Below are 14,706 nucleotides of genomic sequence, written 5' to 3'. Positions count from 1 at the left end.
AACCGAAGGCAGTAGGACATCCTGAAATCTCCAGCCTTCTAGAAAATCATTCCAGCTGTAATACACCTTGCTGTGCCAACAAGTTGGAGGAGCAGCCTTCATACTATTCTTTTAATTAATAAAAAAAGAGTCTTGAAAAATTCATAGTTACACTTTTGTAGGCTAAAATTAAGATACAGCAGAGTAATGAGTGCAGATGGCTGCACCACGGTCATATGACATTCCTGACAGCCAGGCTTCAGAGCTGCTGTTTCAGATGAACACAAAAAGCAGAAATTGAACCACTTTTCACTTTAAAGAAGTTTAACAAACTTTTATGCCAATGATTAGGTAGTTTTTACAACAGCATTGGTAAATCAATAGACGTTTCTCATAATTTCTCAAAGCCTGCAGGAATCACAGATGAGTTAATTTTGGAACTGCCTGCTTTGCTGGGCCTTCCATTTTATACAGAATAGCAGTGCTCCAGACTAAGATCTATTAACGTGCAATTTAGAGACAGAAAGTATAGCCTTTATAGAATAACTCATTATCACCGAGTTTATCAAGTAGGATTCAAGCTGGCATCGATTGACTGTATCAGAAGGTCATTTTCCTCTCTTCCCAGTGGATATGACCTGCCGTAGATAAAATAAATCCCACAGATTATTTATGCTATAAGGGTTAAGAATAAAAAGATTTCCATAGCCCTGCAAATAAACTGCTTGAAGCCATCACACTAGTTAATTTTCAAATGGATTTTCATTCAGATACAAAGATAATGCAAGTCCTTCATTAGGTTACCAGTTGTTCAATGACACTAGCTTAATCTCACCGATACCATCGATCTGTGCAATGTTTACCTCAATGAGCAGCAACATGGATGTGTAAAAGCAATCTTCGGAATTGACTAGTTGAAGGAGCTGGTCCCCAAATGTTAAATCACTTCAAGGATTTCAAACTGAAGTGAGTTTTCCAAAGAAAAGTTTCATGTATTTCTCCAAGCTTATCATTTTCATCCAAATCGGTGTCCATTCTCCGCACAGTTTGCAAATCTCTCTTCTTTCTCTATCATGTCCACCTACTGCAAGCTGGTTCCAAGCAGGTAATGAGATGAGATGTCGCTCCCTCTACTGACACACAGCCACAGCATGTCTGAATGACTAAAGAGAGGAAGATGTGAGGCTGGCTGCAAATGTGGACAAGACCCATGTTGCCTTAAGCTCATAAACTTTGGACAGGAGTAGAGAAAAGACAGAACAGAGAGTCCTCCACTGTTTAAAAAACTTCCTTTTTCTTCTATGATGCAAGCAGAATATGGACAAAAGAACTTATATCTTTCAGTGTAATACATTGGGATGATGGAAAGGTTGACTACGCTATCATTATGATTATTAAACAAAGTGGCAGGGTTAAAGCCAATCCACCTATGTCTCCCTCTTACTATAGCTATTTATAGCTGGGCAAAATAGATGGAGAATACTGGTGCCATTCTGAACTTTAGACATCTAACTTTCAGCTGAAGCTCGTAAAAATGAGGCACATGATGCAGAGCCACGCAAGTGGGGCTTCATGTGATCAGCGATGTGCAGGACAGCAAGGCAGGCCACTAACTGAAACAGCGCTAATCAAGCAGAGCAGGGAGAAACCTGTCACGAAAACAACATCACGTGTTCCTTGATAATGCTTCAGTGGAAACCTCTTGTAGCATACTCTGCACAGCTTTGGCATCCGTAAGAAATTAAACTGTAAATGCTCTGAGAATTTACTAAAAAAAAAAATCCATTTTTTCCCTCCTACAAAAAGAAACCTGGAAAATCTGGAGAGCACTAAGATTTTAAGTATTTCGGCCATTCTGTTTTCACTGCTCATTATTAATTTGATGAGAAAAGCACCTAGTGAGAAATATGAGTTTAAAATGATGTTTGATTTTGAAATTGTCAGACTGCTAGCAAAAATGCACTCCATTTTGCAGCGAGGGAAGGATTCACCCATCAAAAGAGACTGCTGTCAGAGATGAAAGAGAGCAAAGAAATGGAGAGAGCCATTTTAAACATACAAGACAAGACTTTCATCTAATGTGGGACCATATGGGACTATGCTATTAACCTTGAAAAAAATCTGACAATAGTGAAAAAGGAAAGAAGTTGAAGAGAAAAAAGGAATGATTTACCTTCAGTAACTTTTCTGATCTGTATTGCCACGTTTCACAACATCTACATTTATGATTTTCCATGGGTAAAGGTTGTGTCACGTGTCCACTCCACCCTTCTGTACGCTGGGAGTTGCTGCTAGGAAGTGTGACAGCCTGCATGATCCATCCCCACCTGCGTTAGCGCATCTGGGCAGCGCACATCTGGGCAGCACACACCACGTGTGTGGCACTGACCAACGCAGCAGAGCCAAGGCATACGCTGCTGCAATTTGTAGGGTTTCTGCCTGCAGAGCTCTGCCTCTCTAGCTACATATGCAAGTGCTCCTGGATCCTCCCTGTCAGTTGTCTCACCCGTACTTAAAAAACTCCCTCTGCGGGATTCCACCACCTCCTCTGCTCAATGCATTTGTAGACTAAATTCTCCCTACTCTTTGCAAGTGCTTTCCTAACATTTAAGCTATTTCTTTTTCTTTTTGCTGAGAACTAAAATGGATTACTTTTATCTTGCCCTTGAGGGACGTGAAAAACAATTGCTCACAATCCTCTCTGTAAGAACCTTTTCTACGTTTAAGCTCCCTGTCAGCTTTCTCTTTTCCATACCAGTTCTTTCCATCTTTCCTTTTGTGCCATAGGACATGCCCTGCATCTCACTTTTGTACTCTTCCCGATCCGTGGCGCCGGGTCAGCCCCGGGCGGGTCCAGTTCGCGATGCCGGCCGGGCAGAAGCGCTGTTTGGTGCTCACACCTCCGCCGAGGCTCTGAGGACGACACAAACCGAACCGCACTGCACCCACCCTTTGGGGGATGCTCCCCGAGCCCTGTGCCCACCCCATGCACCACGAAACCTCCTCCCTTCTTTAAATATTTTTTTATTTGGGTGCGTGGGTGTGTGGCTGGAGGGGAGTTGTTAGGCGCGTTCTTTTCACGGCCACCCCTCCTCCCGCCCAGCTCACCCCCCCCCTCGGGGGCAGCTCCTCACCTGCGCCCATCCCGGCGCGGCGGGGCGGGGGCCGCTCGGCGCGGCGCTGGGGCGGGCGGCGGAGGCGGGGCTGCTGGTGGCGGCGGGGCCGGCAGTACTCCGCAGCCTCCCGCGGGGCTCGGGCATCTCTGCGCGCCGGGTGGTACGAGCAGCAGCCGCGGCGCGGCGGGCTCGGGGGGGCGGCATGGAAGGCGCGCACCTCGCCTGGGAGCTGGCGCACGCCGTGCTGCTGCTGAGCCTCATCCCCGCAGGTGGGAGCCGCGGGCGGGCGCGGGGCAGCGGGGACGGGGGAGGCTGCAGGGAGCAGCGGCGGGCCGGGGGGCGGCAGCCGGTTTCGCTGGACGCCTCGCGTGGAAAAAAAAAAAGAAAAAAAGAAAAAAAGTCCTTTCTTTGTATGACGCGGGGCTGGGAGGGCGGCCGGGAAGGTGCACACCCCCAGCTCTCCGAGCCGGGCTGTTTTGACAATAAACTATCTCTTAATCGGTACAAAATGTCCCCGTAGTGAAGTGCTGCTGGAACAATAGGCGGGGGGCCGCCGCCGCCGTCAGGTGTTCGCGCTGCCCGGCGGGGCCGAAGCGTGCCCGGGGAGCCGCGGGGGGACGCGGGATCAGCCCCGGCTCGCTTGAGCACCGCCGCCTCCGGGAGAAGGGCCCACCGCCCCTTCAGGGGCACTGCAGGCAAAAAGTTTGGTGTGCCGGGTGATGGACCCCGGTGTTCCCTTCCCTGCAGCCGGGGTTTTCCTCTCCTGCGCGAAGTGCAGCACGGGGCTGCGGCGCTGGACGGGTTCGCACGCGGCTTTTGGAGCGGCTGTGCCGCGGCTGGCACACTGGCGCCCGAGGAGCGCACGCACCGAGTCAGAGCGGAGGGCGCGCAAGGTGTATTTCTGTGCTGTTAGCTCTGGGAGAGCTGAGGCGGTGCGGGGGGATGCCGGGTGCTGGGGCCGCTCCGGCCACGCTGCGTGGAGCAGAGCTCAGCGCCCGGAGCCAACAGCGGCCGGCTTTGGTGTGAGCACTTTGGGATGTGAGGCAGCAGTGGGACTATCAGCCTTTTTGTGAATATTTTGTTTGGATGATGTTTCTGCTTTGCTCCCTTTTGTTTGTTGATGCTCGCAGCTAGAGTGTGATTGCTGACGGTTTGGGCTTTCCTGTTCAAAGTACCCACATGCATCCGCAACATGCTGTGTGCAACCACAGCAAAAGAAACTCACCCGTCAGTGGGCTATTCCTTGACATTTCTCTCTGGAATGTGCTGCATTCGTTCATTAATACCAACTTTCCTTACTTCAAGTACTTCTTTTCTTCGCATGAAGGTTTCCCTTCTTCCCATGGTTTGACCAGCTATAAGGAAAACTTGGGCAACTGTCAGTGTCCTGGAAGCCATGGGAGTACGCAGGGGAAAGGAGGGACCTTCCTCTCCATCCTTCCTCTGGTTCTGGGTCAGACATGTACCTGTGGGAGATGTGCCACCACACAACCACATCAGATGAAGTAGTGCAGACAAAAATACACAGTGTGGCAGGCAGAGGGACTTAGAGAAGCCAAGTACCTCTGGGTAGGTGCGTGTAACACCTGTTTATCACACAGGTGCAGGATACTAGGGCTAGCTTTGAGCTGCAGGAAGCATCACAGTGGATGCTTGTGTCCAGTTGGGGGACACCAGAGGTGACAGGTAGGGCAGAGCTGTGGGGTTGCTCCTGTGTGTTCTGGTAGACACTTGGACTGAGCGAGCTCCCTCCGTCCTGTTGTTTACTCATATACAAACTTATGTTAAGTATCTTTTTTTGGCTTTTAGACAAGAGCTTCTTCCTTTGGTTGTAGATAGGGAAGGAGGATGTAGAAAACAAAGCTTAAAGTAACTTCTCAGAGAGTAGACCATTCATCTCTTCTGTCCACAGCTCCTTCCTATTTTTTGTTTTCCTTGCATGTGCTTCCACCTTTCCTTCTATTTGGGGATGCAGATTTCTGAAATGATCTTTTCTGTGTTCCTCTCCTGTCCCCCCAGGGCTCGCCCTGTCCCCAGCGTTCTGCCAGAGGCTGTGTGGTGTTTCCACCCGATGGCCATGGAAGGCTGGGCACAGTTCCTTTCAGCATTCATCAGTCTCCCCTTTTTACAGTCAGCTGCAGAGTAGCAGGAGGCTCGCTCTGTGCCCAGAGGGAAGAATGTCTTTTTCCATAATGCTTCCTATACCTGGCAGCTGGGAAGGAGGAGGACTGAAGGAGGAAGATGGAACCTGGTGTGAGTTCTGATTGCTGTTGCTCAGTCACTACCCTGACCTCCTCAGACCACTCAAATATCCTGCCCTCCCCACTCCCTCATTTCATCTTTTCTTCCTCCCTCTCTCTCCTGCACATAAATGTGGCCTAAGGCTGCTGCCAGGAGCAGAATGGTGATTTCAAGGATTGCTCAATACTTGACTCTTTTCCTTCTGTTACAACCAGGAGCCTTCTCCAAGTAAGTGCCTAAGTGATTTTTCTTAAGGTTTCGTAACAAAGAGCATGTTAAATTTGACAAGGATCGAGGCACACATTTGTATCCAGTCAAAGTACCATTTGCAGGGAGTGGAGGCATTCCCTGTGCTCTGTTTGAAAGTAGAGCCTCTCGCTGCCAGATGTGCGCAGCGCTCAGGTGGTGCTGGCTCACCGTGGGCTTTCCACCAGAAACCAACTGATTGTTGCCTACTGGAACAACAATGCTGCTTTGCAGGTGTGGATCGAGTGAAGGATCTTGACTCACCTCCAGCAGGGACATACTGCACCAGGACACAGGTGGAATCATAAAGGATATGTCTTAAGCACATGTAAACAGCAGCCAATGACAGAGGATGGGACAGATCTCAGAAGAACTCTGAGTCACAGGCAGGAGTTTCTCATAGTTACAACTTGCCCTTTTCTCTGTCTGTTGTGAGAGGCTCTGATGATACCTCGGTGTTCTCTGCATTTCAGCTTGCTGTATTCTTAAATGTAATGCCTTGTTAGTGCAAGCTATTCCAAAGATTTCTAAGGCATAGCTGTGGTTGTTGAGCTACGTACCAAATATTCTGCGTTTGTAGTTCAAAGGAAAGCTTCTTTCCAGCCTGAACTTTCAGTGAACACTCTGGTGTAATCTGAAGGCAAGGAATAACAGATTCTGGATGAAACAAGAACTGTGCAGTACCAAATTGTTTCAACAACATATATGTTTATCTACAATACATGACAACCGATCTAATCTGATAGCAGTCTTGTAGAAGAGAGGCAGTAATTGCTCAAGGTTAAGGCACTTTTCAGCTGTTTTCTCTCTGTGCTGGTGAAGATGAATGCCTCAGCAGAGATCAAGCGCTGCACATTGTCTCGCTCTACGTATGTGACACGCATTACTTTACAGATGTTGTTTTCTTTTTGGTGTAGTACAAACATCTTCCAGGATTTTGACTCATTTCCTTAAGTCTCTTTCAGCTGTTCAAAGAATGGCTGGAGGAAATGAGGTCTAATGCCCTAATGCATTGCATTTACTGTAAGAACCATCTCCATTTAAGTATAAAACATTGTCTTTTTGTAATTTCTTAATGTCTTTCTGAATATTCCCCTGCACAGGAAAAACAGTACACTTGTTTCTGACCTTCAGAAACTCAGGTCCCCCTGTTGAGTCTCTTTGGCCTTAGAGCCTAAGGTGTTCGCTGTGTGTTACATGAAAGAGGAGATCTGATGCTAAAGACCAAGCTAATTAGAAAGTGGTGATCCATCTGCAGTATATTATGTCTTTGGGACATTTATTAAAGAAAGTCTGAGGAGAATGCACATGCACAAAAGGAACTTGACACAAAATTTTCTTCTTCTGTAACCTTACTGCAGAAGTGTCATGCTTTGTTTTTTCAGTGAATTTTAGGAAACAAGAAGAGATTCTCCACAAGGTCCCTGACCCTCTGTAACAATGCAACCTGCAGACGGGCACAAACGAGCCCAGTTTTAGGCATGTGAGCAGTCCCCCTGGCTTGTTGCCAGGCATAATGGCAACCGAAGTGCATTGTTTGTCCACTGGCCAAGATTGCTGCAGTTAGTGATAAAGGCACAAGAGGAGTGTAAACATCTGTGTTTGAAGGGAGAAAACGACTCCCGTTTTCTAGGCTATACCAATTAGAAAGCACAGCAACTTAATCTCACCAGATTTACTCATGAGGATTGCATTGATTTATTCTGTAAACATAGGTTTTCAGATATACCTTTAAATGGATTTTTAATGTTCACTTTAATGTCACAACAGAATTGTTTTGTACAGCATGTAAGGTCCTTGGTTATGTTATCTTTTACAGAAAAGAGGCACACAAATAACAGATGAGTTTCTAACATTGCTAACATGCCATGCAACTCCAGGGCTGCTCTGTGCAGATCTTCCTAGAGACCGTAGCTAAAATAAAGCATCATGTAGTAGTGTTATCAGTGACAGGGAGTTCTGTCATTGGGGGGATGAGAACATTAAAAGTCTATGATTTGATATGTCATCTGACAGCTGAGTCCCTAATCATGTAATAACAATCACTAAATATCTGATCAGAGAGGAACTTGCAAGTCAGCTAGGCACTGACAGCTGTAAATCTGAGTGATAAAGAAGACGCATGGGCTGATTTAAAGTAAGAAGATGTGAAAACTCGGGGGAAATTGGGTAGACAGACATAACGTATCTCATGTAGGCTCCTACAAACCCTAACAAATGCTAGGTTAGCCCTATATTTCCTTTCTTTTCCCATCTTTCATTAACTTATGCCAAGAGTGCTCCTCCACTGAGTGACTGTGCGCTTCATGTCATGGAGTGGAGTTGTAGGAAAAGCTTTGTACAAAGCCACTATGGAAGAAGAAGTTAAACTAACTGAGCAGGAAAGCCACTGTGCAAATATACCTGTCACGCAGAGCCTGAATGTTTGGGGGGGGGGGGGGGGGGGGAGAAGCAGTCTGGGTGAGCTGATAGTCAGCACTGTTTTAGGTGTTCGCATACCTAGGCCATTCAGAAGTAAGGCTCCTGCAGGACAGCATCAGGAGATTGAAAACTAGCACTTGGCTCTCTTAATCTGTTTCTTTGTTCAGGATTTAATGGGTGTACCGACTTCACGGATGGAAGCCTTTGTCTTCAGCCCTCAGGACTGGAAACTTCATTCTTTGCTAGATAAACTCTGCCTTTCCCGCATATTAAGCTAACTCCAGCAGTTGGGTTTCTGAGAAACTGAGCAGGTACTAGAAGGCCCCGCAGAGCTCTAAGAGTGAGGCTGGGGGGGCTGCAGAGATCATCTGGTCTGTCCCTGCTCTCTGCTGGGCTCAGATATGGCACATCTTGCCAGGCAGGCTCCAGCCTCACCTGCTCTAAGAGAAACTTGTGGTGCAGATTTTCCCACTTGTTTTTGCCGCTGCTTAACTAATTGTTGAAGTTCCAAGCTTTTCTCCTGTCTAACCTCTCCTTCCTTGCTGTTGCTTCATTCCTTTTCCTTTTTTTTTTTTTTTTTTTTTTTTTTTTTTTGCCGTGTTCTGGTGGACACAGTGAGCTGCTCATCACCTTCCTCTGGATAATAGCATTTTACATATTGACAACTAATACCAATTCTTTGATTTTTTTCTACAGTAATCAAGTACAGCTTCTTTAGCCTCTCTCTTTTTTTTTTTAAGCTTCTTTTCTTTTGGTACATCTTCTATAGCCCATCCTCCTCCTGCTGTACTCAGCCTTCTTTAACTTGCTTGCATGTCCCCCATAGAGGATGTGTAAAGTCAATGCCTGATGCCAGATGAGCCCTGTGGTGCTTCCAGGTTTAAGGAGGTGGTTACCTCCGCTGTAGTGTGCTGCCATTTGATTCAAAGCATTGTAAAGCGGATTTTAATCATGATTTAAATCAGCCAACAGTAAGCCTCGTTTTAACAGTTTTGCATTTGTACTTAATCATTCTGTAAAGAGAGGTTTAACCTCCTTTATTACCATTGAGAGAGAGTTTTAATTAAATATTGCCTTTGCGCTTAATGTTATACTCAGTTTGATTAATCACTGTGCACGTATTTAAGCAATTATGTAGCTTGTTGTATACACACTTATCCTGATTCTTCACGTGTATGTTTTAGTGTGAAGACAGAAAGTGTTGATATTCCTTATGTATTGGATAATTGATTTTTTACTTACGATTTGCATTGATTGCAATGGAGGAAAATAGAATTCTGAAATGTTCTTCTGTTGAGACAAATAGCAGCACTTAGAAGCCAGCCAATTCCAAAGAAAAAACTCATTGAGAAATGTTTTGAAATAAAGAATTAATGTCTGAAAGCCCTATCTGTAGTCAAAACTGGCGGCCCCTAATCACTACGCTGCAAAAATTTCAAAACTAGTCCATCTCATCCTTTTGATACTTAGAATGGAAATGGGAAGAAGCATTCATGTTTATTTTTTAGCTCTTCATCAGCAGCTCATCCCTGAATGGACGAGTTGCTTAATTGAGTTGTACTGCATGAACTGAAGTAAGGAAAATATTTTCTCTGCACCTGCTAGGAAACTCTGGATGCCAAAGGCTGCTTGGTTTGTCACTGCAGCGCAACCTGCCTGGAGGTGCTCAGCTGCTGGCTCCAGTCAGTTCAGTTGTCTGATTATCTTTATAATGTTGGTGGCAAATGTAAAGCTTGAGTATTATTTTGCCTTTTTTTTTAAATAGGAGGTGTATGCTTTAGTTTGTAGATTCAAAATTTGTTTTGAATATTTTTGTTTTTAAAAGGAAAATGTGCACTATAAAATGCTGCACTATCACTTTTAATGGAGTATTAAAATACATATGCATGCATTGTAATGTGCTGTTTCTGATGGAAATGAATCTGCTTGCCTTAGAACTTAGTAGATGCTCCCCTGCACTAGCTGCTAGTGCTAATGCATTCTGTTTCTGCTTCTTGGTGACTGCCCAGTTCCTTCCATTACTTTCGCTGCCTAACTCTCTGCTGTTTTATATGGCACAGAAGTGCTTTCTGGGCCTAGATGAGCATAACTTTTTAACTTTGAAAAGAAATCACATTATCTTCAACAAACTAAAAACTTCCTCCCACCAGTGTTCATAGTAGCACAAACTGTTGAAGTTTCCTATTCCATAGCACGTCTGACTTCCAGGTATTATATACAAAACTACTGATTAAGCACTAATGCTAATGCCATCATACCTAGGAGTTGGGGTGTGCAGCACAATAAAAGAGGTCAGATTGAAGGAGCAGGAGTAAACTGCACTTCTGTTCTCCTCACATAAACTAAATAGCATCAAAAAGCTGAAATGGGATTCCCTGCTTAAGCGGGTGCTCAGACCGTACTCATGGCAGGGTGCTGTTTTGTCCATCATTCTCTTCTAGAGTAGGAAGGAGGACAACTTCTTCAGTGAGTTCCTACCCATGTGTATGCCACATATACAGTTTGTGATAGGGCTATGTTAATAACTGGGAAAGAAAGTACAAATCGTAGGCAAGATGTGTGTAGGACTTCTGCTGACGTTGGAGGTTAAGTTAAATGGCTGAGTTAGTATCTCTGTGCTAGAAGAAGACTTGAGAGACAGGATTGTCAGAAATATATCCTAATCTCTGTATTCAAGGCACTTCCAAGACGTTGTCACTGATGGATCTCGCTGGGTGTCAGCATGATTACCCAGGGCTGGAGGTTCTGAAGAACCTGCCAAGGAATCATAGAATCATTTGAGTTGGAAGGGACCCCTAAAGGTCATCTAGTCCAACGTCAGTCCTCCAGAAGACTTCCTAACTGCAGTACAGGTACATGAAAAATATCTGCGCCTTTTCTGCAAAATTTGGTGGACATGTTTATTAGTCTGAAATTATTATTTACTGCTGTAATCTTCTAGGAAAAAGTACCGAACTAAATGTTTAGAGAAAGTAAAAAGCAGTGCTTCTCTTTGTGGTATTTAATGTGGTCCATCATAAGAACGATGATAAAATAATTATGCAATAGTGGTAAGTTTTCCTCCCTAGAGGCCTTATGTAGATGATTACCAGTGCACCTTTTAATGAAATTGCTACTATTTGTGAAAATTACTGCCAAGATTTGAAATAATTATAATTCTCATTGCCAAAAGTCTTACATCTCCTTCCTCAATTGAGCCTTTTCCAAATAGGCATTAGTTCAGATTGCAAAACGTTTCGTTTTTCTCCAGTTTCTCATTTATCTCCATTAAAACCACCTTTTCGTTGAATTTCAGAAAACACACTTTCAAGCCCATGTTGTTCATTACAAGGAACATTCATTCAAAATGGAAGTTGAAAGATACTGCACCTTTTAATGTAAATGTCAGCAAAAAGAAGTGAGAAGGAAAAGCTATTAAATAGGCTGGTTGAGTGACAGCTGCATTTTAATACCCTGAGCATTAGTGCACTTTTTGATTCATTTTAATTGTTCTCTATACGTACTTTATAATTTGTTTATTTATGTATCTAACAGCTGCAAAACTGTAGGAACAGCTGTTTAATAAGTAATTTTGGAAATTAGAGGGGTAAAAGGAAATAATTCTGTAGAAGTAAGAATCAGTCTAAATGTTATTTAAATCTCTGAGCTGACAAGTGTTGCAGCAAGCAATTACTCTTTTTCTTCTGTAAATTCTACTTAAATGTGTGTACACACACATTTATTTGTCTTTCCTCTGTAATTTTACTTTGAACAAGAATTAGCAGGTAGTTGTTCTAAGCTCAGCCCGTTCTTTTTGTTTAGAAAACTGAACTCTGAATTTGTTAATGAGCGCATTGCCTGTAGCTTCCTCCTGTGGTAGGAACTTTGGCTGCAGGAGGCTGTAGTGTGTCAGTGTGCTGTAATAAAACTGGATTAATCTGCTAGAATAGGTCGTTGCCCATAGCACGGCAAGATGAGTGACCAGACTGGTGTAGTGCATTCTGTGCTCTTAGAGAAAGAAAAAGACCCAAACCCATGACTTCTCAGAAAAAAAAACTGTTAAGGCGTTGTCATTCGCAGTTATGAGAAGGAGCTTGGTGTTTGGTGCTGCTGTGGCTTCTCAGTATGTGTGCTGAACTCGAGTTATGTTTAGCTTCGTGTCTGCCTTTGCAGAATGCCTTTTTTTAGCTGCATAAACAGAGTAAGTCATGTCAGTCAGAAGGGGCATACTCCTTGGTGTCCTTTTCGCATGGCTTGAGTTTCCTTGCTCCAGCAAGGAAAAACAAAGCTGGGGAAGAGGAAGATGCATCTCCTGCCTCTGGAAGGTGCAGGTACTTCCTCTTTGAGCCTTCTGCCTCAAGCAAGCGATGTATTAGCTTCTAAACCAACTCTTGCACCTTTGTATTGTGGGTCACATGCAGCACTTGGTCTGCTCAGCCTGCTGAAATTAGAAAGCGAAGTGCAGTTAGGTGCATTTGCTAGTTGCTAACTACAGCAGGACCTACTGGCTTCTACCCACTTGTACTTGTCCTGCCTGAAGGTCCAGTGAACGTTTTTCGTGGAGACTGGAATCTGCATGTGTTAGGGGGTGAACTGAATTTGTCTTCTGTCCTGCCGTGTGCTGCCACCTGGCCCTGTGTTTGCTGTTTCTGCTTAACCATGTGTCATTCATCTTGTGGAGCACCTTCACAGGGCATGAGATATTTAGGGTTGCAGATCTGTATAAGAGCAATACCAGGACATAGAGCAGAAGACTTCCTGTGGAATGTCACTGGAAGGGGAGGTGGCATGGCAGGGTATCCCCCAGCCCAGGGCCCACTGCCCCTGTGGTTCTTCACACTCCTGCCTTCATGGATGATAGAGACAACCTTTGTTCCAGGCTCCATCCGTTTCCTCTCTGGAGTTTGCCGTGAGTGAAATTGGCTGGCTCCACACTTGCTCTTTGTGTTGGGAGATACCCATTTCTCTGTTGTGCTGCCTGCAGAAGAAGTCTTTTCTGGTGGCTGCTTTGAGCACTAGAGGCGAGCTCCCATCTCCCACCCTCTCCAGTGCTCTACTGGTGCTCCCTTCCCCTTGGGGTGAAGGGCTTGGGGCAGTGGGAACACTGTGTGAGGAGGCAGTGATTGCCCTCATGCAGCTGAGTAAACATCAAAGTCCTTACTCATCCTCTCCCCTGCTTTTCTGCTTCTTAACTTGGACCTTGGGATGATCTGAAGCTTCAGTGAGTATTTCTGCACTGGGAATGTAGAGTATTCAAGAGAGTTCGGTGGTTTGCAGGTGGCACTGACTCTGTCAGATGGATTATAAACAAAACACTTGGGTCTACAGGGCAGTTTAGTCAGTCTAGACCCTAAAATATGCGCTTGGTGACTTAAGTTAGCTTTCAGTCTCCGAGATGAAGATGGGGCAGGTCAGCATTTCTGTCAGCTTGTAGTTGTGTTCATACATGCTGAGGTTCATACATACTTGCAGGGAACAGTCGTGTCTTTGGTATTTTTTGATCTATGTCTTTGAAGACACTAGCCTGAGTGTTGGCATGGATGGTTTCTTCTGCAAAGTAAGAGGCCATACTGCTGGCCTTGTTTTCCCCTGCAGCATAGCTGCAGTGGTGTGTGGTGTAGCTTTCAGATCAAATCATTGAAAATTGACATTTGCCGTTGCTAAACTTTACATCTAGCATAAGGGAGATTGTCTGTTTAGTGAAGCGGAACAAAACAAGTAAGCATATGATAGCATCTCTCCTTTGAAAAATCTGGGAGATTTATATACACCAGAGTAAATTAAATTTGCTTCAGTGTGATTAACATGTGAGTTTTACTCTTTGGTTTCTTTGGGGCATAAAATGGAAGGACAAAAAAAATCTAATTGAAAAGATCTTAAATTCAGCTCCACAATAGGATGCGTCAAGTGTGGAGTGGCTTTCACAAGTAAGAAACAGAGTTGGGACAGCAGTACTCTTCAGTTAGACCCACTGGTACTGCATAGAAAAATGGGCAGGCTTGTCTGTGACTTCAGCATGTGAGTTTGAGTCGCTTTTGCTTCAGCTTGTCTTTCAGACCTGCAGGAGACTTGTGTGTCTGAAAACATGCTCATTGTTCCAGCAGCACTGGGCATGCTGAAAGAGGATATTACCTCTCTGCAAGCCATGCCTTGCTGATATCCCTAGACCACTGCATCTCCAACAGTGCTACTATTTTAACTGATAAGGCCTATCTCTTGTTTCTGCTCTCTTATGTTGTTCCAGATGAGAAACTGAAAAATGCGGTGAAGTGAGGTCTGTGCGATATCCCTTGAAACAAAGTTAGTGCCCAGAATGAACAGGCATGAAAAGAGAGTAGTGTAATTGCATCCAGGCACTGCAATCTTACACAAACGTCACTTTGTCCTTGAAGTTTAGATCCTCAGTGTGTTTGTCGTGCAAAAACGTTAACTGGCACAGAAGTGAGGGCATTGTTTTCACTGTGCAATGTTTGCACAACTTATGGAGGATGGCTTGTGACTGTAGAGGTTGTGGAGGCCACCAGGGGAAGAGACAGAAGCCCAAGAACCTCTGTGCCCTTGCAGTGCCTCCAGCCCTGGGAAAGGCTGGGATAAGGAATCTGCTCATGTAGGGTAGTGATGAACACACTGGCAGGTCACTGCCTGCGGCGGGGGGATCTGCCATCTCTGGTTTCCTTGGTGTCCAGGAGGCTCTGAGGGGTAGATACAGGGGCTTGGGAGTAGA

At 45.0% G+C, this 14,706-nt stretch overlaps 1 protein-coding gene across 1 annotated transcript in view; it reads left to right on the top strand.

Annotated features, from left to right (window-relative positions):
- KIT (KIT proto-oncogene receptor tyrosine kinase) overlaps positions 3,190-14,706 on the top strand; it is a 53,009-nt gene continuing 41,492 nt past the window's right edge. The window contains exon 1 of the mRNA XM_021396396.1: positions 3,190-3,364. Within this exon, the coding sequence (XP_021252071.1) occupies positions 3,298-3,364 (67 nt within the window). The 5' untranslated portion in view covers positions 3,190-3,297. The remainder of the gene's footprint in view (positions 3,365-14,706) is intronic.

Source organism: Numida meleagris, chromosome 4 (assembly GCF_002078875.1).
Source record: "Numida meleagris isolate 19003 breed g44 Domestic line chromosome 4, NumMel1.0, whole genome shotgun sequence".
Classification (NCBI taxonomy): Eukaryota; Metazoa; Chordata; class Aves; order Galliformes; family Numididae; genus Numida; species Numida meleagris.
Note: the sequence above shows the minus strand (reverse complement) of the source record. Positions and strands in the feature narration are given on the sequence as shown.